This window comes from Anomalospiza imberbis, chromosome 6 (assembly GCF_031753505.1).
Source record: "Anomalospiza imberbis isolate Cuckoo-Finch-1a 21T00152 chromosome 6, ASM3175350v1, whole genome shotgun sequence".
Taxonomy (NCBI): Eukaryota; Metazoa; Chordata; class Aves; order Passeriformes; family Viduidae; genus Anomalospiza; species Anomalospiza imberbis.
Window position 1 is genome coordinate 2125226 of NC_089686.1, and position 23187 is coordinate 2148412.

Here is a 23187-nt window from a genome sequence, read left to right on the forward strand (position 1 = left end):
GAAAGAAGACAGGGAGCTGATAGAGAAGTAGCAAACAGATGGAAAGAAGAGAAGTCATCCATAAGAAAAGTTTGGCTAAAATATGGAGGAAATTATTCTGAAAGATGAGACAGAGAGATAGGAGAGAAGATGTATGGTTGCTCAAAGATGACAAGAATGAATACAAAACAAACGAATTCAGAGTTTCCAGGCAGCTGGAGTATTAATCTTGGCAAGAGACACTGGAATAGGGCAAAAATTAAATATCCTTGGATAGCAGGAAAAAAAACAGACAGAATTTGTAGAAAATACTTCACTGAGAGGGAGACAACAAGAGAAAAAGAATTAGACCGAAGGTGGCAAAATATCCATACCAAAAAATCTGGTTTAGCAGTCAGGGATTTGATGGTGGGTAACAGGGAATGGGGAAAATTGGGTTTTGCCTGCCCCCCTGCTGGCAGTTTTGGGATGTGTGGCACACCAGTGGGAACATCCATCAGGGGAATGCTGCCAAGTCTGAGACTGAGCAGGGACCGAGTCACTGCAGCCTCCTCTGCTGTGGGGTTTTACCTCTGCAGAGAGGGACATGGCCCCACAGTGGAATGTTCTCCTGGGACAGCACAGGAGGCTGCTTGTCCCCAGCTGCCAGGGAGGGGACTGCAGGAACCCACCCCCTGTCGTGGGGGTGGGATCTGAGCCCATCCCAGAAGCTGAGCCAGATAAGGGCTGGTAAATTCATGATAAATCTGTATTTAAATGGGAGATCATGGAGGTCACTGGTGGCACATCAACAGCTGTGAATTATTCTACTGCAGAGCTCACCTGTGTGAGAGGCTGGGAGAGCTGGGGTGCTCACCTGGAGAGGAGAAGGCTCCAGGGAGAGCTCAGAGCCCCTGGCAGGGCCTGAAGGGGCTCCAGGAGAGCTGGAGAGGGACTGGGGACAAGGGATGGAGGGACAGGACCCAGGGAATGGCTCCCACTGCCAGAGGGCAGGGATGGATGGGAGATTGGGAACTGGGAATTCCTGGCTGGAAGGGTGGTGAGAGGTTGGGATGGAACTCCCAGAGCAGCTGTGACTGTCCTTGGATCCCTGGAAGTGTCCCAGGCCAGGCTGGATGGGGCTTGGAGCAGCCTGGGACAGTGGAAGTGTCCCTGCCATGGCAGGGGTGGCACTGGATGATCTTTAGGTCCCTTCCAACCCAAACCATGCCATGATTCTGTGATTCTATGCAGAGCTGGAATGTAGAGAGATCCTGCCAAGTTTTCCTGGATGGAGAGCAGCTGTACCCTGGACCCTGCAGCATGGGAAGGCTCTGCTGGCACTGCTGGGTCTTTGGGCATCCCTGATCCTGCTGGTTTTTAGTCAAGTTTATTCCTGCACATATTTTCACGTGCTCCACTGCTTTGAGTGGTCCCATCCTGCTAGAAGACCCCAGGTCACTTGTCACAACAACCCCTGGGAAGAGCTGTGAATCCTTTTGCTGTCCAAAAGGTGACTTCTTGGGGGAGAAACTCCTGGGTTTTGTTTCAAATTGGTTTATTCTGTATCACTTCTGAGCTGCACCAGGGGGCTGGTGCTGTGTGGGAGCCGGAGCAGAAGGAGGAGAGAAGTGGTGGCACTCGGAGACATCCCAGTGTCACCAGAGGGTGGGACAGAGGCACATTGGAAGAGATCAGCCCTTCCAGGTGCAGCACTCCTGTCCAGTCCCTCACAGTCCCCACCACACTGGTGGACATGGAGATGTGACTCCCAAACCTCTCCAGGCAGCTTGACCTGGGATTTTTAATACTATAGCGAAGATGTGGGATTTTTAATACTATAATTAACATTAGTAATTTAAAAATTAGATGACATTTAACAACAGGATTGGAGGGACATTTGTAAGGGACACTGAAGGACGAAGAGCAGGGTCACACCACTGCAGCCGCTGCTGGGACCATTCCTCAAACATTTCTTATTTCAACAACCTGACTTCCCAAACAAGGAGAGGAATCCCTATGGGAATGACAACTATCTGCCCCAGTCCACAAACTCCACAGCCAGGCAACATCCACAGCTCCTCTCCAGCTCTCCTGGAGCCCCTTTAGGCCCTGAAGAGGCTCTGAGCTCTCCCTGGAGCCTTCTCCTCCCCAGGTGAATATTCCCAGCTCTCCCAGCCTCTCACACAGGTGAGGTCTGTGCTGACTTCCCAGCATCCCTGTGCTCCAACAGATCCCAGTCACTCACTCCAAACCACTCTCCTGAACCTCAGGAAGGTTCAGGCTGTGCTGATGAAAGGGATGGCTTTCCCAAAATACAGGATCTTTCATCCTATTTTATCCATATCTTCTATAGAATTTTTTATATGCTGTTTTATCCAGACTGCTTTTCACAGGACTCATGGAAACCTGCAGTGTGACAGAAAGAATTTCAATTCCCCAAACTTGAAACTCAAGAAACTTGATTCCAAGCAGGGAACAGCTATTTGGAAACAGTGATGTTTCCACCAGCAGATTTTCCTGCTGGGCATGGAGCTGCCAACTGCTAACCACTGATGGTCCTCATTATCTCTCTGCTGATACAAAATATTTCTGATGGTGATGTGCTGCCACGAGGCCACAGCAAAGAGCACACCAGGGTTTGGAGTGAGTGGTCCAACACCAGAACAATGTCCCTGTGGATTTTCTTTTCTGCCCTGCCTGGGTCCTGTTTATGAGCAGCCTCTCAAGATATAATTGGTAATTAAACATATATAATTGGTATTGCCCAGAGAGGCTGTGGCTGTCCCAACCCTGGAGTGTCCAAGGCCAGGTTGGACAGGGCTTGGAGCAGCCTGGGATAGTGGAGGGTGTCCCTGCCATGGCAGGGCTGGATCGCATGATCCTTAAGGTCCCTTCCGACCCCAGCCATTTAGGGATTCTGGGATTCCTCTCTCTTAGGAGTTTCTTTTCCTCTCTCCTTGCCTTACCTACCCACTGCTGTCTTTGATCTTCACTCTCCCTTTTCACTGTTGCTGTTTTTCTTGATGTATTTTGCCAAATGATGTGTTCTCCTAATTCACCCCAAGTGTCACATTCTCCATTACTTTCCAACTCAAACATGTGACTTTGCAGCTTCTTCCCAACTTGTAGCACTGCCTTCCCCCACTCCAATCCCTTCTGTTGACTTTCCCCATCCCAAAAACTCCGTTTTAAATGAAAACCTGGGTCCTGCTCTGGATCCACACATTTCTTAAAAAGGACAGTGGATTATAAATTCATTATAAGGATGCAAAGTAAAATCTGATCCCATTTCCACAAGCTGGATGTACTTTAAATTCTGGGCACTCTGGATTCCAAGTCCACACTGCCTCTGCTTTGCTCTGTGTGGGTTTGAGCAGCTTTGAGGCTGTGGCAGCACCACGTGGGACATGGAATGGCACACACAGGCCATGTCCAGCCTTTAATGGCTCTGGAACTTCTGGAACCTCAGGAATTCGGCCCCAGACACGATCCCAAACGCAACCAGGCTGCACAGCATGAGGCATGGAAGGTGTTTGTGGTAATGAGAAGTTATTTTCATATTTCTTCAACCCCAGGTGCTGCCAACAATGGTTCAAGCCCAGCAGGCTTAGTTCAAATCAGCCTCAGGCTTAGGTTAAATCGGCCTCAGGCTGGTTCTTCTCCATTGCTCATGCCACCTTTGGGGAATTCACTGTATGGGAAATGAGGCTGCCTTGCCTCAGTCCCCAAAGGCCCTGGGCTGACCTGGCAGCTCTGCTGTGCTGCTCTCGTGGTCCAGAGGGGCCAGACCCCCTTGTGACCCTGACTCAGCCCCGTGGCCTTGCTCCTGTGCGGAAAATCCCCCTCCTGAGCTGGCTGAACCAAGGGACTCCACACGCACCTCATGAAGCAGACCTGGCTTGGAATGCACCGAGCACAGCAGCTCACACCTCCGCACGACTCTGCCTCCTACAGCTCCCTGTCCAGTTTCACATCCAACTTGAAATAGGTAACTGCCTATTTCTGGGATCTCAAATGGAAAATGCAATCATTGGACCAAAAAAAAACCCAAAACCCAGCAGTGAGATTCTTCTGTAACTCTGCGGAAGGTTCTGAACACAACAGAGGGCATTTATCATGACAGCAGTATTTAAAGCAGACATTAGCATATTTAAAAATACTTTTTATGATATTCTCCCAGGGAGAAAGTTCTGTGGCTGAAACCTCCACTGGCAAATAGTTCCCTCTTTGTATTGAGTCCCCTCTAGATTCATCTGCTAAACCCATAGAAGGAAGAGGCTTTAGTGTTTCAGACAGTTTTGGCTGCTATGCTGCTGAGTACAGTTGGATTAGTTTCTGAAATAGAATTGGCTCCCAAATTATTTGAAGCATTTGTACTCAGGGAATGCTGGGAAATGTCATTAGCGTGCCATAATACTTTTGCCTAATGCTCTCCAAAGCCTATGCCAAAAAAAAAAAAAAGAAAAGGGAAAAACACTATTTTGACTCCAAGTGACTGTGGGAGCAGACCTAGAGAACTGCCCCAAATTCAAATAAATTACTGACAACAACCTTTGAAGCTGAGTTTGTTTTCTTTGTCTGGAGAAGAGACAAAGGTAAGAGCTGATGAAATAAAATACAGATCCATGCTGGGATCTGTTTCCAGCTCTTTTTGGGTACTCACTGACTACCTGCAGGAGATGAGGAAGGAACAGGAACAAACCAGGACTCACCCCTGCCATGCCAGCAGTATCCTGAATCTCCTCAAATTCTGCCATTTTTCTGAGTTGAGCTCCTTCAGCTTTTATTCAACACATTCCTCACCTCCTCTGGAGCACTCTCTGCTTCAGAGTCTTTTGCTCCCAATTCCCCTGTCTATGTATTAAACAAGTGTTGAGTTTGGAGCTCTTATTTTTCCATCAGCTAATTAACTGCCATTGATGAGCCTCCTCCTCCTCTCCAGAAGATGCTGTATATAACTCCCAAGCCTATTTCTCCACTCTCTAATTTAGGAAATTTATTATTAATTTTATTCCAGCTGTGCCCTACTGAGCGAAAGGAACTTGTGCTGGTGTTTGGAGGGGCTGCCCTTCCCAGGAAACCACCACAGGGAATTCCAACAGTTCCTGACCTGGTTCAGGAATTGATAGTGCCCTGCAATTTACAGTCTTCAAAAACTACTCAAAACCCCTAAAATTAGTCAGAAAATTGAAGTGTGTAGCAGCCAATTAATAATTTCTTTAAAAATCTGAGTATTTCAAACATGAGAACTGAAAAAGGAGTAAGTAAGTAAATAAATGCTGTGAATCCTCCTTAAAAACCAAGCACCCAACAAGATCCCTGCCAGGAGGCTGTGGGCGTACATGAGATGGATGGAGATCAGGTTGGCAACGTTTAAAAGAAGATGGATTAAAAAACCAAACCAAAACAAACCAGAAAAAATCGCTTCCCTGTGGTGATCAGACCAATATAATTAAACAGAAGACATGGTCATCAGTGCTAATTAAAACTGGGGCCAGAGTCTTGCATTTATCACTGTAGGGCTTAAGCAGCACCAAGGAAAGGCAGAACCCTGCTCCTCCCTCAGTTCTGTTGACAGAGGATTTGGCCCCTGCTTCACTTCAGCTTCCAAAACAGTTCTTCAAATTCAGAATAAAACCAGCGACACTTCATTTGGATTAGCTGCAGTGACACAGTGCTGGGGGAAGCTTCTCACCAAGGTAGCACTGGGTTGTTATTGTCCCTCTTCTGCCACTAAAGCATCGCTCTGCCTCACCACAGCCCTGCTGCGGAGAGTGGTTTGCTCTCCACAGCCCCAAACTCTGGCCACAGCAGCTCACACAGGCTTTGAGGGATTCCCCCTGTGTCCCCACTGCCTAATTAACCTTATCACTGCAGCCCACCTAATAAACCCAGGCCTGCCCTGCCAAGGGGGCTGAGCAGTCACACTCACCCAAAGGCAGGGGTTTTCACTTCTCCCCTGAGTCTCCCCATGCTTTTTCTACCTTCAGCCTTCAAACTCATTTCTTTTTCTGCACAGAACCAACCAGAAGTAAAAATTAACCCTCCCCTCAGTCCTTCAGCCCCTGGTGGTTTTAAGTTCTCTTCCAATTCAAATCATTCTGGGATTTTGTGACCCTTCCAGCATAAACCATTCTAGGATTCTATGATTTCCGCTCAGGACACAGTTTCAGATTTCACCTCTCTGTGCAGGACTCAGATTAAACTTCAGCTCAGCAAATCTCCTGGGCAGCAAGGGAGATCCCCTGGGCCTCCTGCTTTTAGGAGGAGTGGCAGAAACTCAGTGGGGAAGTGCCAGTAGGAGCCATCCCCCTCCCTCAGCACAGCTGAAAGAAAAGATGACCCGCTCAAACCCAGGGCCCTGGTTTTCCCAGTGCACTTTGGTGGGAGTTGGGATCACTGCCTGATCCCTTCCCCCTTTCAACTCCCACAGCCCACCAGCTCCTCACTGGCTCAGAGCTCACAATTTACCATCTGTCCCTAATCTCCTTTTTGTACTCATAACACGTTGTAATTGCACCATCTCTTCAGGCAGCAATTGATCAGGCAGATAAGAACAAACAAGGAAATAGTGAGCATGACACAGCCAAGAGCAGTGGTACATCCTGCAGGGCTTCCTGTCATCTAACCACTGAAACTACAAAAAAAACAAAACAAAACAACCCCAAACACTTCTTTTGTCTAGAACTTCACAGTGGGTGAAAATAAACACATGGAAAGAATGAAAATGTGATTCAAAAATACAGGAAAGAATGTAAAACTTACCAGGCTCTAACTTGATTATTTTTACAGCAGCCAGTTCTCCTGTATGAAGATTTCTGGCCTGAAACGAGAGAGTTAAGATATATTTAGATATAGTTAAGATAGATATTTAGATACTTAGACATAGTTAGGATATATTTAATCATAATTCAAAGGCACCTCACAGTCTTACAGATTGTGCAAAAATATGATGTTGTCTGATACAAATACAATGCAAAGCTGAGACCAACGTGGGTGAGGATAACTTGGGTTTGGAATTAGCACAGCACCAGCCTGGCTGGAATTGTGAAGTGCTCCTGACAGTTCTTTTCCAGACTTTAAAACATCCACCAGCAAATCACAGAATCACTGAGGCTGGAAAAGCTCTCCAAGGTCATCCCACCTGTGACTGTCACCCAGCCCAGAGCACTGAGAGCCACGTCCAGTTATTCCCTGCACACCTCCAGGGATGGAAGACTCCAAACCACCCTGGGCAGCCCCTTCCAACCCCTGACCACCCTTTAGAGGAAGAAATTCCTCCTCATGTCCAACCTGAACTTGGGAATGAGAGTTCACCCCTCTCAAACACTATTTTTAAGGGAAGCTTCTGGCACTCAAGGATGCACCAGGGGCTCACCCAACTCATGGTGCTAAACCTCAGTGTGCCCCAGAAATGGAACTGAGAGGGGCAGGAGAGGCACTGCAGAGGCACCAGGGATGACTCACAGCTCCCTGCAACAACTTCACTCTGCAAACTCCTGCCTTGGTCCCACGATCCTCCCCCTCAGAAGAAGAAGCAGCTCTAATTAAGCCTTTGCAGAACTGTCCTCTCTGGATATGCTCCAAATTTCAACTGAGAATTCAGTGCTGGCAGAAGATGTTACAGGAACCTCAGATACAGAAAGTTTTAAGAGGGGATTTTGTGAACACTTTCTAGTAACTAAATCATTCAGGCACCATCACCAGAGCTGAACTATTATTCAGGACACGCAACCTGATTTAATTAGGCTGAGCATCCAAGAGTTACAGGAGTTTAGTCCCAATTGTTTCATTCTTACCCTAACAAATATGCAGAGTCTTCTGAACAGCTGGAATCTGTGAAGACGTGGTTTACAGAAAATGGAGGGAAAACTGGCTTCAAGTTAAATCAGTGTGGACTTAAGATGAGGATGTAAAGGAAATTTGACCCTGTGAAGGGAGTCTTACAGAACACTCTTCTCCTGGGCATGGACAAGAAGTCTTAAAAACAGGAAAATCAAGAGCCTGAAGGATTAACCCCTCAGTTTTATCAATACTTAGTCAAGCTTCAAAACAGGGAAAGGCTTTCCAGCCAGGGACAAAACCCAACCAAACCAAACCAAACCAAACCAAACCAAGCAAAGCCAAGCCAAGCCAAGCCAAAGCAAGCCAAACCCAACCCCGTGATTGGCCTTTCAAAGTCCTGCAGTGCTAAGACATGAGATGGGTTTCAAAATGCAGGCCAAGGACACAAATATGACTCAACTTATCTCAAAGAGAACCCGAACAACTCTACAAGGGACCCAAACATCTGCAGACCAAATCACTCAGAGTCATTGGCAAACCACAAAGGAAACATTCACCACTTCTGAAGGCACCTTCCCACCGAGGTGTTTTTTAAGACCACAGCAAAATCTTTGGTGTCCTTCAAAATCCAGAAGGAGCAGGTGGATCCCAGCAGGATAAAGGATTAGGAAAAAGGATAAAGGATTAGGACTGCTCTGGTCCTGTTAGACCAATGTGAAACAGGGATGTTCCCAGCAGGGACACACACTCTGCTCAGTGAAGGCAGGGATGCTCCACCATCCACACTTTTATCCAGGAGCAGCTCAGCTGTTCAGATGAAGTCGCCTGCACCATTTCCAGAGTATCAGCTTCACTTCTGGAGTACCAAAAGGATCGTATCCCTTACAAATATTCCTTTTCCACACAAGCAGTAACTGCCACTCTCATGCTGAAGCCTGAAGGAATGGATGGAGTCTGCCAAAGGTCTGCTTGGCTGGGATCTGAGGGTTGAGGCTGGGGAACACTGTAGTTCCTGGCTCCCAGCTCTCACACACGACACAATTCCACTGAATCGCGTCCTGCTGCTTTCCAATATCACCACTGAGCTCATATATAATCTATAGCTTGGACATGGACTATTTTGGGTTTCAACCATCAAACTCTGCCTGCTGGAACACAAAAGTCCCCACTGGGTTGATATTTATGACCTAAACCTATCAAGTTGTCTGTGTTTTCTGGTCCCACAGCTTTCCTCTTCCACCAGACACATTCTTCAGTTGATGACACCAAGACCACACGTGATCATTAACTCCTGTCGTGCCAGAACCAAAGGCAAAATCCCAAGTATTCTCTGATCCTCAAAATCCTTGTGTGGATGCTCCCAGACAAGGAATGGTTTTAGATCTCCAGTTTAGACACTGGCCATGTGAGCACACAGCAAATCACCCAAAATGCTTCCCAAGGGACATCACCCAAATGTCACCAGAGATGTTTGTTCCCTGCTCTTGGCATGCAGCTGCTTTGCACAGGGACACACAGCTCCACCTTCCCTCTGCCACCTGTCAGCTGAACACTCCATCAATAATGAATTACTGCTCTCATTAAAAATGCAACAAGGTGAGGGCTAAAAACTGGTTCTCCGTGTACACACCTAGATATGAAAAGTGTCAGATCAGGATTCCTCAGATCACTTTGGGATGTGTTAGTTAAATAAATCCTCATTTCCCACGAGTCACTGCAGTTTGCATCATTCTCTTTTTTTTTTTTTTTTTAAAGAACTGTGCAGTTACCAAGGAAGTCACAGACAGGAAGGTACCACATCAATGTCACTGGCTTTGTGAATCAAACCTGAAATTTGACTAGAAATAATATTTGATAAAAACGTAAGTCCCTAATGTGAAAAAATAATGAATGATCTATCAGTCTGTCTTACTGATATAACTCTGCACTGCAGAGGGGGAACTACAGTTCTTCGACTCATGTTACTTACATTTCCTGAGCCCAACAGCAAAATATCTGCCTCCTCCTCATCCCCTGAAATTTCCTCTGTATTTCAAGTCTCTATTTAAAATCAGCTGAAACCAGCCAGAGGCCAGGGAAGCCGTTACTCCATGCCAAGTAATCCAGACCTATTTATTCTCTCGTGAGCTATTATTGACAAAGAAAACAATCATTTACATGCATTCATCCCATAAAGATGACGTATATATAATGAACCTCGATGATATCTTTTGAATTCTACTATTTCACTTTTAAGGAAGATAAAACTTGTTAGATGTCTTATTGTCTTTAATTCTTCTGGCCTTGATCACTTCAATATATAAGAAAGTCTCCTAAGAATTCATTTGACACTAAAGGCTGAAAGCCTCGGTGTTGGCGTCCACATCTCCATCAGGCACGTGGTCCAGTTCCACAGGACAGAAGAAGGTCCCAAACTCCCAAGACATTTGCAGTAAGACTTTCTCCAAGAGGAAGACAGAGCTTCTGACCCTTATTAGTATTGATCCTAATTTTATTTCAGACATGAAGATCACGTTCCCTGTAGAGTGAAAACTAAAAGTACAGGATTTTGGCAGAAGGACTGCAAAGCTCCAACAGGAGCCACACAAGAATGGGATCAGAACAAGAACGTATTTGAATGAGGTGGACCACAGTCAAATTTTAATTTGCTCAACGTCATTTACAGAGTTTATTTACAGAGAAAGAAGAGTTTGGCAGCAGCCCTTTGGTCACCTCTTCAACTGTCCCACATCCTGACAGAGGATGAGTGACAGCATCCCACCGAGCACCGCTCTTCCAGAATATTTTAGCAGCTGAATACTAACACTGCAGAGCACCACATGGAATTTGTGTTCAAAATAAAACAAAACAACACACAAAGTACAAACACAAGTACTCTTTTTTTTTTTTTTATATCCCATTGCGTTGCTGTAGTGACCGAGCACACCTCACCCCACCAACGTGACAGCACTGTTAGTAGGGCTATTTTGGGGAGAGTTTTGTTGTATTACACACAAAAAATCACTGGGTTTTCCCACTGAAATTTGATTTTCCTCCCAAGCAGCTGCTGTGGGACAATGGAACCCGAGGTGAGGCCCGTGGCAATCCCTATGTGCGACGCTTCCCACCGCACACCCAAACACCACACCTGAGAAAACACTCTGGGGAGGACATTTTCTGTAGCCAACGACCAGAAATAACACAGAGAACGGGTTTCAGAACCAGTTATGCACTCTGCACTTGTGTTTTATTTGTTTTCAACAGTGCAAGCCAAACAGTTCCAGCCCAGGGGGTCCACAGTGCTGAGCCACGTGAGATGGGCAAAAATGGGGGAATCTCGGACAATTGAATCTGGGCTCAGTGTCCCCTTCCTAACCACAGAGGAAGAGAAAGGGAAGATTCATGCAGCAACACCCCTCTGACAGGCTCCAAATTAGTATTTTCAATTTCCATGGTGAAACCCTCTCCTCTCCCCATGGTCACTGTCTCATCTCCAGCCTTGGATCAACAGCCCCATTCAGAGAGGAGCTGTTTGTTGGAGCGTGTCTTCATTTAATTGAATCATGATTGCAGCTCCTGTGGCAGCCCTCCCATCCCTCCCCAGCTTATTCAGCCCTTGCCAAGCTTCACTCACCACTGACCACGAGGTTCTGCTGCCTCAAGTGCTGCCTGCTTGTTCCCAGTCACTGAATATCCCTTCCAAAGGTACCTGACCTCCTGCCCTGGGAGAGCAACACAAGCTGCTCTGCTTTCCAGTATCTGACCTCTTACACTTTGTAATTCCCAACCTGCTCTGTGTGGTTTGGAAATTCCCATTATGCTGTGTTTTCCTTTCCATATCTCACAGCACCATCAAACAGAGCCTTGAATTCACCTTCCCGCATCTCTAAATTCACATCTACCACTGTCAAGAGCTCTCACCCAGCTGAAGTGACCCAAAGAAATGTCTCTCATTTTATAGGATGCCCTAAAACCATGAAAACAGAGAATTCTTGATGGATGGTGATCTGCTGGACTCTAACAGAATTTGAATTATGTCCTAATGTTCCTAGTGTTTATTACAATTAATTATACAATTCTGCTTACACTTGTGATTTACATAAATCTGACAGATTTTAAAAATGCTTTATAATCTAGAGCTGGAAAAAAAACAAGTATCAGCAACATACTCTTAATGGCTGGAAAGGAGATGTCTGCTCTTCTCAAACACAATTTCTTTACACAAGTTGAGGATGAGGATTCTTAAAATGTCACCTGAAGCCAGAAAACGATTCAGAAAGCCTGAATTAACATCAACAAGAGTTAATCTGCACCACGTGAGCTTAAAGTTGCCTTCCTTCACGAGAGGACACAGCAGTTTTCTGCAGTGCTGTACATTCAGAAAGTACTTTTGTAAAAGAAACCAAACACTATGAAAACTCTAAAAAAAAAAAAAATCCTTGAAAATCTGCAGGTTAACCCAAGCAGAGAGGCCAGAGCCAAGCCAGATCTGCTCAGAGCAGATCCAAACCTTGGTGTCAGGGGGAAGAATCACCTGCCCTGGCTCCAGCCCAAAATAGCAGCTCCCACTACTGTTTCCCAGTTTTGGAGTGAGTAGAGTGTGTTGGTTCCTCTCCCGAAACCAGCACACCCAAAGCACCCTCAGAAGACTCCTAGGAATGGTTCAACCCAAGGATTCTACCCCCTAGACGGTGCCTGTACCCAACCCACACAGCTGCAGTTCTTGGTTTGGGGGTTTAACACCTCTTTTATATAAAACAAAATAAGCAAAATCAAGCCAAAATTCCCCATAGCCCCATGGCAAGAAAACCTAAAAAGAGTGTGAGACTCTCCCTCCTGCTTGTTGCTGACAGTGTTTCTGTAACAGGTACTGGACATATTCTTTCATCTCTGAAAGTCTGTGCATGGATTAAAAATGTAAAAGAAACAAAGGAGGAAAGCTTTAAAAACCCAAAAATTGGACAACTCTGGCCAATGTTAACTCTGCCAGTCTTACTGGACAGGCTGATTTGTGCCAGACAGAAGCAACTGTCACAGAATCACAAAATCCCAGAATGGTTTGAGTTGGAAGGGACCCTAAAGATTGTTCAGTTCCAGCCCCTGCCATGGCAGGGACACCTTCCACCATCCAAGGTTCCTCCAAGCCCCATCCAGCCTGGCCTCGGATCTTCCAGGGATCCAGGGCAGCCACAGCTGCTCTGGGAGAACTGCTCCAGAGGCTCACCGGCAACAATTCCTTCCCAACATCCCATCCATCCCCGCCCTCTGGCAGTGGGAAGCCATTCCCTGTGTCCCGTCACTGCAGACCCTCACTCAAAGTCTCTCCATCCTTTTTGTTGGCTCCTTCAGGTCCTGGAAGGCCACAATTATGTCACCCCAAAGCTTCTCTTCTCCAGGCTGAAGAACCCCAGATCTCTGAGCCCTTCCTCACAGAGTGGAGCTGTCCCTCCCCATGGGGACTCTCCACTCCTCCCTGCAGGTGTGCTCACCTGTGGCAGATGTCTGGCTGCTCTTTGCTGCTGGAAAAAGACACCTGAACACCGTTCCTAATTTTCAGGGCTGTTTGCCTTTTGGGAAGCAGAAAGATCCAGAGGCAATTGTTCCCCCTGAAATCTTCCAGCTGGATTTTTGGAGGTGGAGAGCAGTACCAGACTCCTTTATAGTGGAAGGCACAGAGGCTTTCAGAAACTATTTCCCTTTAAGACAACTGAAAGAGAATGGTCTCTTACAACCAGCAGTCACAGCTTTTTTGGGATAAACCCAAAATGAAGATTTCCATGCTAATTTTACTAGTTTATTCTGTAGCTGCAACAGAGCCATCACTTTGGATCTCTGAGCTGAACATTGTACGAGGACAAATATTGATTTTGTGGGTGCTCTCCAGATGGATACTGCCAGTCCTCATCCCTCAGAACAAGCAGCAGCACGAGGCTGGATGAAAAATTCCCAGCTGTCACTCCCTATTTCCACATTTACAGCTTCCCCTGTTGAAAGGACAGAACCCAGAATATGCAGAAGTCCCAGGATTTCAAAAAATTCCACACTAAAACCTGAATCCCAGATCTTCCACTGGCACTCCTGACCACAGCCATAATGCAAATAAGGCTTAAATGTATTTACTTTTGCTGGCAGTTGGTGAAATTGAGATAGTTTATCTCTGGCAGGGAAAATTGGGAGGAGAAGGACCCACCTTTCACTCAGAGACTTGTGACACTCTCTTACTCATGGCCAATTAACTCAAGCAATAAGGGATTAACAGCTCATTAATGATGTGAGGCCGACTCCCTTTATTCTGCAGAAAACCAGACTGAGCATTTGTATAAGCAGAGGGGTTTTGAAGGTCCCAGTAGCCACTAAAAACATTTAATTCTCATCCCTGCTAATAATTACTGAAGGACAAAGACCTGGGGCAATAAAGATAACAATAATAGAGCAAAGATCAATGCACAACTTAACATTTATTTAGAGGGGAAAGATAACAAAAGAAGTCAGCTCTGTGCTTCCAAGCAGAGGTTGGTTATTCTCCTATGAAATTTTCTTGGCAGATCCTCCTTTGCAAAATATTTGGCATCATCCTTCTAAAACTGAAAAGCTAAAGCTAGAAACAGACCCTGACCACAAAAGTATTATTTAGCAACTAATGCAGCACGAAAGATCCAAACAAATACCACATGAGGAAAAAAAATAAATTAAAAGGCCCCAAGTTTAACTCAGCTGGAGAAAAAAACAAACCAGAAAAGAACCTTTTCAAGTTACAACTGTGTGCATTACAGTGGTTTGAAAAGCTACTAGAAATAACTCACTTTCCTGGGGAATAATAAACATTTTTGAACATAAGATCATGAAAATCAAAGAATGCCCATGGAGCTGCTGATATACTCAAAAATGAACAGATGCCCAACAGCTTTACAGGCCAGGGTATAAAATAGGGAAAAGAAAAGAGGAAAAAAAAATATACCTTCAAATACATTAAACTACAAACCAAGATGGATTTTAAAAGGATTTATTCACCAGAAGAGAGGGAGAATAAATGTGAAACAATTTTATTGTATTCCTATGTTGAATGCCTAGACCATGACAGCAAAAAAAAAAAACCCTCACAGTATTATGGAGTACAAACCCAAGTAACATTAAAAGATTTCATCAGCTGCAGGGGAATTTATTTATTCCTTAGGGATGAAAGAACTAAGAGATGTGATAACCAAAATATTTCAAAGAAAATACCTATGTGTCTTCTTTTACTGACAAAAAAAAACTAAAAAAAAATCCCAAAAAACCCAAAACCAACCAACCAAAAAAACCTAAAAAGAAAAAATCGGCCTTTCCAGGCAGGGAGAAAACAAATTTCCCAAGGAAAAGATGGGTTGCTTTTTTATAATTAAAAACTAAAGAATTTAAGACCATCATTTACTTCTTTACCAAAAAAAAGGTATTTTTACTGCTTTGTAAATACGAGCTAACACACAATGAGATGTGTCTCCTCAGAAAGGCAAAACTGAGGAGCCTACACTGGCATTTGGAAGGGAAAAAAATGGAATTTTGAGATTGCAACTGTTATATCAAGACCTCCAAACCAAAGGTAAAAATCCATATCAACTCCTTTTCCTTATAATAATTTATCTGATAGAATCTAGAGAGATTCAGGTGGACAATGTAGATTTAAGTAGAAAAATTTACCTCCACCAAAGCTGTTCAGCAATCACCCCCTTAAAATTTCAGTTCCTCAGAGATGAACTCACAATTACAAAATTCAAAATTATAATTAAATGAATTAAAAATTAAAATTAAAACTAACAAGCCATAAATTTGCCTTGACGAAGAAAACAGGTCAGTGTTTTGCTCTTTATTGTTAAATAGACCAGTGACCAGAACAGAATTAATAAAGAAGTTGTGTAATTGAAGAAGTCAAAGGAAAATTAGCTAAAAATAGGAGTTGGAAGATTCTTTTTCTGTTCTACAATTGAGTTTTGCTTTGCATCTGGACTGGATCAATTGTCACCTTCTTGGGCTGGGAGATGGGTAAGATTTGATGCTTCTCTCTGATACTGGGACAGCTGTTCCTACTAAAATAAAGCCCAGCATTTATTTACATCTTCATTTTATAGTGATGCAATAGTGAGCAGCAATATTTCTAATTCAGGAGAAAACTCCAAATCAGAACCTGGAATTCCGCTGGAATAAACAGAAATGACATTTCAGTAGGTTTTCTAGTGAGGAAAAAGTGAAGTTCTAAGTGTGCTGGTACATGAGAAAGGTTACAGATAAAATATGTTTTGCACTTGTGCCAATGAAGCAGAGAGGAAATATGCTGCCATTGCATTACAGATGATAACTGAAAATCGTGCAAGTTGTCTCATCCTCTCACTCTTTATTTTTAGCCAGAGCAGAGGAAAAAACCTGGTCTGATTTTTTTTATTATTACTGTTTCCTTAATTTTAACCAATTAACTCATGCAAGTGATGTCACCAGGAAACAAGACTCTTTCAAGATGTCACAGGAAAATTAGTATATTTTTCTACAATTTCATCTACAGTTATCAAGCACCAGTTTCACTTCAGTCACCTGATTTCAAGCATTTGGCCAGAGACTTCCTGACTTTACTTTGAAAGATGAACTAAAACCGTGCTGCTCAAGTAATATGTGCTATTAAATAATTAGAATATTCTGGTAAATTGGGCCTGATGATTTAAGTGGAATTTTAAAAGAATTTTATAATTTTTAAGTTTTAACACACTTGACAACATTTTCCATCTTGCCTTATTTCTCTTGTCTACATAGATTTTATTTTCTTTACTGTGTTTCTATAGGATTTTAAATTCCCATTTGCTGCATCCCTGGGTATGGGGAATTTTGAAGGAGTTTTGAAGGACTTAGAGATGGGATTTCTGAATTGGTTTTGATGATGTGGTTTATTTTCTTATTTCCTACATATGTAGGAAGGGTGAGTTTGGTTTACATCTTTATAGTATGGTTTAGAAGGTTGTAAGATTCCTAGTGATAAGATTTTTTAAAGGATGTATTGATTAAGAAGGTTATAAGATTCCTAGTGATAAGATTTCTTAAGGATTTATTGATTAATAAAACACTGTTAATAAGGATATTTACGTTTTTGATTTAATCTTTAAATTATTTCACTTTATGGATTTATGTTATAGTGTAAGTTTTTTTAGTTCATCAAATTCCTTGTTTGCCTTTATAACTACTTTTATTTTTTTAATATCTTAAACTCTAAAACTCTGAACTTTATTTAATTTAACATGTGAACTATAAATCTGTATTCTTGCTTTTAGTACTTAAGTTTGGAAGTTTGTTCTAAGGTCAAAACTTGTGTTTAATTCGAAGTTTTGGTTTACAGGCCCAAAGTTCTGAGAATTCCACCTGGTTACTGAGAATTTTAGATTTTCTGTGCTGACAGGCACTGACCCCCAAGAGAACACTGCATCTGACCTGAGGCCGTAGAAAAATCTTCCAGAATGGAATGACAGAACTGGGATTGTGGGTGTGGAGTTTGAATAAAACAACATTAATAATAAAAGAAATAAAATATCACAAAAATTAACTAACTAAAAATAAATGACATAAATGAATAAAAATCGTATTAAAATTAATTTTAAAAATCGCATAGTAAAAAACTCAGAGTTTAAGGTTTTAGAATACAGGAATACATATACAACAAGATAAAAGTTTTATCTCTCCCTGCAGCAGCTGTGTGCATTTTCCATGGACCAGCCTTCCCCAGGCAGACACCACGAAGGAATGTGCTGGAGAGAGCCAGAGGAAATCGTGGCAGAGGCTCTGCGCAGCCTGGCTGCTTCCCTGTTCCCAAAATTCTGCCTCAGCTCCACTCGAGGAAGCACAACAAAGCTCACAGGGAAAGTTATTTAAAAGTCATGGAATGGTTTGGGTTGGAAGAGCCAAACACCACCTCGTGCTGGGAGCAGGGACACTTCACTCCAAGGCTGCTCCAAGCTCTGTCCAGCCTGGCCTTGACTAGCTCCAGGGATGGGGAATTTCACAGAAAGCTTTCATGGAGCAAAGCCACAGCCTGTCCTCCTCCTCCTCCATCCCTGCTGGAGCTGCCTGCAGCCAGCACAGTCAATCTGTACTCAAGACATCCCACTGCAGGATTTACACAAACCTCAACACCCACGGAATGGGAAAAAGGAAAAATCCATGTTCATGTGCCCTGGGCAGGCTGGATGGATCATGAAACCAAAAATCGAGATCTCCTCATCCATCCTCAGAAATCCCTTTGTCCTGTTTGGTACTGTGAGCCAAATTTAAAAACTCAGGGCAGGAACTGTTTGGCAAAGTTTAGAAGGCTCTGTGTTAATCCAGAAGTTATTCCTACCTCTTCATAATTAACCAAGAAGCAGAGGATCAGAGCTCAACCACTGCTTTAAATTTAATCACACACATGCCTGAGAAAACAAAATGGTTTTATCAGAAACTGCTCATCCTGGGGACTGTCTGGGGTCTGGGCTGTGAATCTTTACAAGGAACACATCAAACACTCCTCCCTTTACTCACTGCAGACCAAATGCTTCAAAATTTCAGCTGCTGTTGTTTCCCAACCCCTCATAAATAAAACACAAATACCTGAAGCTGTTCCATCACTGAGAGCCATCAGCACCCCTCAGGCACTGCTTCCTGTCAAATTTTAATTATTTTAGTTTTATCAAGAGAAAATACATCCATAAAAGATGGTATTGCCCCACCTTTATTCTTTTTACCTACTATGTTTACGTCTCTGTGCCTGTACAAGAGACTTTACCATTTATCTTCCCTTGGGATTAATGACTAAATGCCCCAAACATTTTTGTGAGCCTGGTGTTTATAATCCCACTCTGATCTTGCGTGTCTGTACATTAAACAGCAAGTTAAGGCAAACAGAACTCAATTCTTTATTGCTTCAACAGCAATGATCAGCAAAGAATCACACACAGCTGAGACCAGGACAAAAATACAGCTTTTTGGGGTGGATCATCACAAATGCAGCTTTTTGGGGTGGATCATCACAAATGCAGCTTTTTGGGGTGGACCATCCCCTCAAATGTAAGAAGTTATGCCTTTAATGATGCACAAGACAAAGCTACTCAAAAAAAAAAACCAACAAAAACCTTAAGAATGATTCCTTATCAAGAAGACAAAACAGTCCCTCTTCACTCAGAAGAAAAACAGCACTTGCCTTTCTGGAACGTCTCAAAATTCACATTTCAAACACGCTACAAATCCAGCTTTTTCCCACTGAGCTGAAAATATGGTTCATTCAGCTTTCTTTTTTCAGACATTCTTTCTCCAGCCAAAGCTTCCTCATCTCTATGAAAACATGAACCTCCTAGACACGATATTCATGCATAAGACACAAAAATACACTTGGGGGAGGAGTAATTCCAACGTGCCAAGATATTAAATCTGGCACTAAAGATGCCATTTTGAAGGATCAGTAAGTGCAGCAGTTTTGGACACCAGGACTGTGTGCTCTGAGGGTACCCATTAATATATTTGTATCATCTTTTTACTATCTTTAGGAGAACAGAAGTCAGTGGAAACACATAGAGCAACACACAGGAGAAGGGAATAGGCAAAAGTACTGGGAGAGGACAATCCTGGAAGCAATTCTGTTGCTCACCCTCCCAGGTGCTCTTTCACTCAAGAGCTTCAAAGACATGGTCACGCTGCAGCTTCTCCACACAGAGTTTTCCATCCATCATGGAAAAAGGTAAGTTTTGGCTGAGGACGACCTTGCAGACACTATCCACTGTGCTGGATGAAATGAATCACTCCAGCACTTGGGTGAAAGAATTTAGAAAGCTGAAGAGCAAAACAGAAACCTGTCTGTGCCAAACTCACAAATTTTTGTCCATCTAGGAAAGAAGAGTTTATCCAGACTCCATATGTGATTTTTCACTAGAAATCCAGAATGGATAAGGGACCAGCAGAACTCCCCAAATCAAAGTGGCTGTGTCCACCAAACCTTGCTGAGTGTTTTACTGCTAGAAATCCTTCAGAAACTGGGAAAGAACTCTTCTGGCTTCTTTGGTAAATTTAAAATCCAAAAACCTAATGAAATGGCAAAATGCGAGAAAGTCACAGAATTCCGGAATGGTTTGGGAGGGAATTTAACAACCAACTCATTCCACCCCTGCCATGGGCAGGGATACCTTCCACTATCCCAGGGCGCTCCGAGCCCTGTCCAGCCTGGCCTTGGACACTTCCAGGGATCCAGGGGCAGCCACAGCTCCTCTGGGCACCTGCCAGGGCCTCCCCACCCTCCCAGCCAGGAATTTAATCCTAATATCCCATCTAAGCCTGCCCTTTGTCAGTGTGAAGCCATTCCCTTTCATCTTATCACTCCGAGTCCTTGTGAAAAGCCTTGGCAATCTCAACCACCTCTAGTCGAGATTGCCTTGAGCTGAAGAACAACTTCATGAATATGGAGATGTCCCTCTGAACTGGAATCACCTTGGGCTGATGCTGCCTCTCCTCTTCACTCCCAGCTGCAAGCAAGCAGCAGGTGCCAAACACAGCTAAAGGTAGCAGGGAAGGTTGTTTTTCCAGCTGGAATGAGCATGGACAGTTGCTGGTGTCAGCAGAATGCGCTGCCAAACTCCGTCACGGCCTTGCTGACAGGAAGAGCTGCTCCCTCTGACAGGGATGATCTGTGAGCTTCTACCACGCAGCTCTGACAGAACTGGGGCTCAGCCACTCATCCCAGAAATCCTGGATGCTTTCCAGGTTATCCAAATGTTGGCGATGAAAATGACCGCTGTGTCTTCTGGAGACAGTGAGGAAGGAAGGAGATCCTGGCAGGCAAATGTTCTCATCTTTGATCTGCTCTTGCCTCTCAGGTCTCTGCTGTTGGGGGGTGAGTGGTGTATGACCTGCACTGTTTGCTTCCTCTTAATGGATATCTCACATGGAGAAGAAATTAGATTTTATTCACAGAATTCACAGAGTCACTGGGCTGGAAGAGACCTCCAAGATCATGGAGTCCAACCCAGCCACAACACCTCAACTAAACCCAGGCACCCAGTGCCACATCCAGGCTTTGTTAAACACACCCAGGGATGGTGACTGCACCACCTCCTCTATTTTTAAGATTTTGGAGAGTGTCTGGCTCCTCAAAGTAAGAGACAGGGAGAAATAACCATAGGGCAAACACTACTCCCACCATGTAACTTCCCATTAACAGAAAACACCAAGAATTCCAGAATGGTTTGGGTTGGAAGGGACATTAAAAATCATCCAGTTCCATCCCTGCCATGGGCAGGGACACCTTCCACTGTCCCAGGGTGCTCCAAACCCATCCAACCTGGCCTTGGACACTTCCAGGGGTCCAGAGGCAGCCCCAGCTTCTCTGGGCACCCTGTGCCAGGGCTTCACCACCCTCCCAGCCGGGAATTCCTTCCTAATATCCAATCTTGATTTCCCTTCTTTCACTTTGAACCCATTACTCCTTGTCCTGTCACTACAGTTCCTGAGAAACAGAAACACGAGTGACAGGATATAATATTTAAAACCAAACAGCTTGGAACATCCCACATCAAAGATCAGATCCTTAATAAGAAAAACTATTACAAACCCTTCAAATGGAAACCCAAAGGTTTCACCTTCCACTGCTGAATATCCTCACAGAGGGTGTCGACAAGTCACAGAGAATCTTAGTTCTCAAAACAGAAATCCTACTGACTGCATCCTAAAAGAAACGCATGCCATTCCACAGAAGAGGAACTCCACAGCAATAAGAAAAAACTCAAGCGCCCTGGTTTGATGTCATTCCAAACACCATTCCCATGGAAAAAAAGAGCACATGGAGTTCAGGCATGGCTACAGCCAACACTGCTGACCAGAGGGCTTTGATCTGCAGAGGAAGAGTGGAATCCCCCATATGACAGATGTTTTATGGTCATTTATATGTAGAAGCAATGTATATTCACCAGGGACTGAAGTGCTGAGTCAGGGATGGCCAAATCCAATTGGTCTGCAGCTGCCAAAACATGTTTGTATGAAGTTGGGAATATGTGATTAAAAGCTGTCACAGCCATAACTGTTCTCTGGTATCAAAAAAAAAGCTTTAATACTCTGTTCTTAACCTGTTGACTTAAGCAGTAAAGCAGCGGTAAAAAATTGATAAATTTTCATTATCTGAGAGATTAGAATGACATTGAGAATTATTTTCTAAACATCAAATCCAGGCTCTCAACAGCCTTTGGCTGCACCAGGAATTAGAATCCAGAGCTCTGAGAACAAGGCAGTGACCACACAAGCAGGGTTGAACTCTGATTCAAACTGGACAGAGTCACACTTTTATGGCAACCTTTAAAAAAAGAAAACACAAAGAAAGTAAAATAAATATTTTTGTTGTTTGTTTTAAATTGAATTTGAGCAAAAAGTCTTTGTGTGCCGCAATCCAATTTTATTGCTCACTCTTTTCCAGCAGCAATCGCTGGCAAAACACTGCAGGTTTCTTCTAAGTTGATGCCTTTATTTGGTGCAGGAGATTAAAAAATAATGACAATAATCTCAAGAGAAGAGAGACTGAGCAGGTGACTCCAGAAAGAATGAAATTTTCATGATATTCAATAAAAATGCGCCCCTTGTTTACAGGCAGTTTCTGCCACGAATTTGCTGCATTCCTTGTCCCTTGTGCTTACTTTTCAAGAAAGCCACTGTGGCACTGCTCACAATCCTGCTTGGAAAAGCCCAAACAAGCCGGCTTTAGAATTGCTGCACAAGGTCATGTTTGATCATCGGGGAGCACAGACATCCCGCTATTCATCCCGCGCCCGCGGCCGGCCGAGGCTGCCGGGCCCGGCACATCCATGGGCTCCCAGCTCAGCTGCCAAACAACAGCCTTCAACAAGGATGAATTTACATCCAGCGACATCAACCACCCTTTTGTTCCCCTCTGCAGAAGCCAGGAGCAGTTAAAACTCTGTTTGGGGCACTTGGAGTGAAAAACACAAAAAGCTGAGCCCTGGGAATGGTTTGGGGTGGGAGGGATCTTAAAGCTCATCCCATTCCACCGCTGCCATGGCAGGGACACCTTCCACTGTCCCAGGCTGCTCCAAGCCTCGTCCAACCTGGCCTGGAACACTTGAATATTTCTCCTAAATCTCTCCACCAAGCCTCTTCAGAGCCATTAATAAACACTCCAATAAAAAATCCATACAGGAAATTTCAGGAAGGACGAACAGCAGCAAATTATCCCCTTGAATTCAAGTCCTGTTTTCCAAAGCCCTTTGAGGACACCAAGATCCACAATTGCACACAAGCAAATGACTGGATGTTCTGATGCAACCAAATTCCACAAGTTAAGCAAAACAGGCCAGTCTTCTGCTATTCCAAGTACTTCCAGAAAATACCATGGACTGCAGGAACTCGATGATACAGCTGATGGTGTGACCTTGTTATCAACCCAGCCTTAAACAAATTAGGACCACAAAGCCCTACTGAAAA

The 23187-nt window shown here is 44.1% G+C and overlaps 1 protein-coding gene across 1 annotated transcript in view; it reads right to left on the minus strand.

The window, feature by feature from the left end:
- MAP4K5 (mitogen-activated protein kinase kinase kinase kinase 5) overlaps nucleotides 1-23187 on the minus strand; it is a 62222-nt gene that overhangs the window by 35110 nt on the left and 3925 nt on the right. The window contains exon 2 of the mRNA XM_068194941.1: nucleotides 6727-6784. Within this exon, the coding sequence (XP_068051042.1) occupies nucleotides 6727-6784 (58 nt within the window). The remainder of the gene's footprint in view (nucleotides 1-6726; nucleotides 6785-23187) is intronic.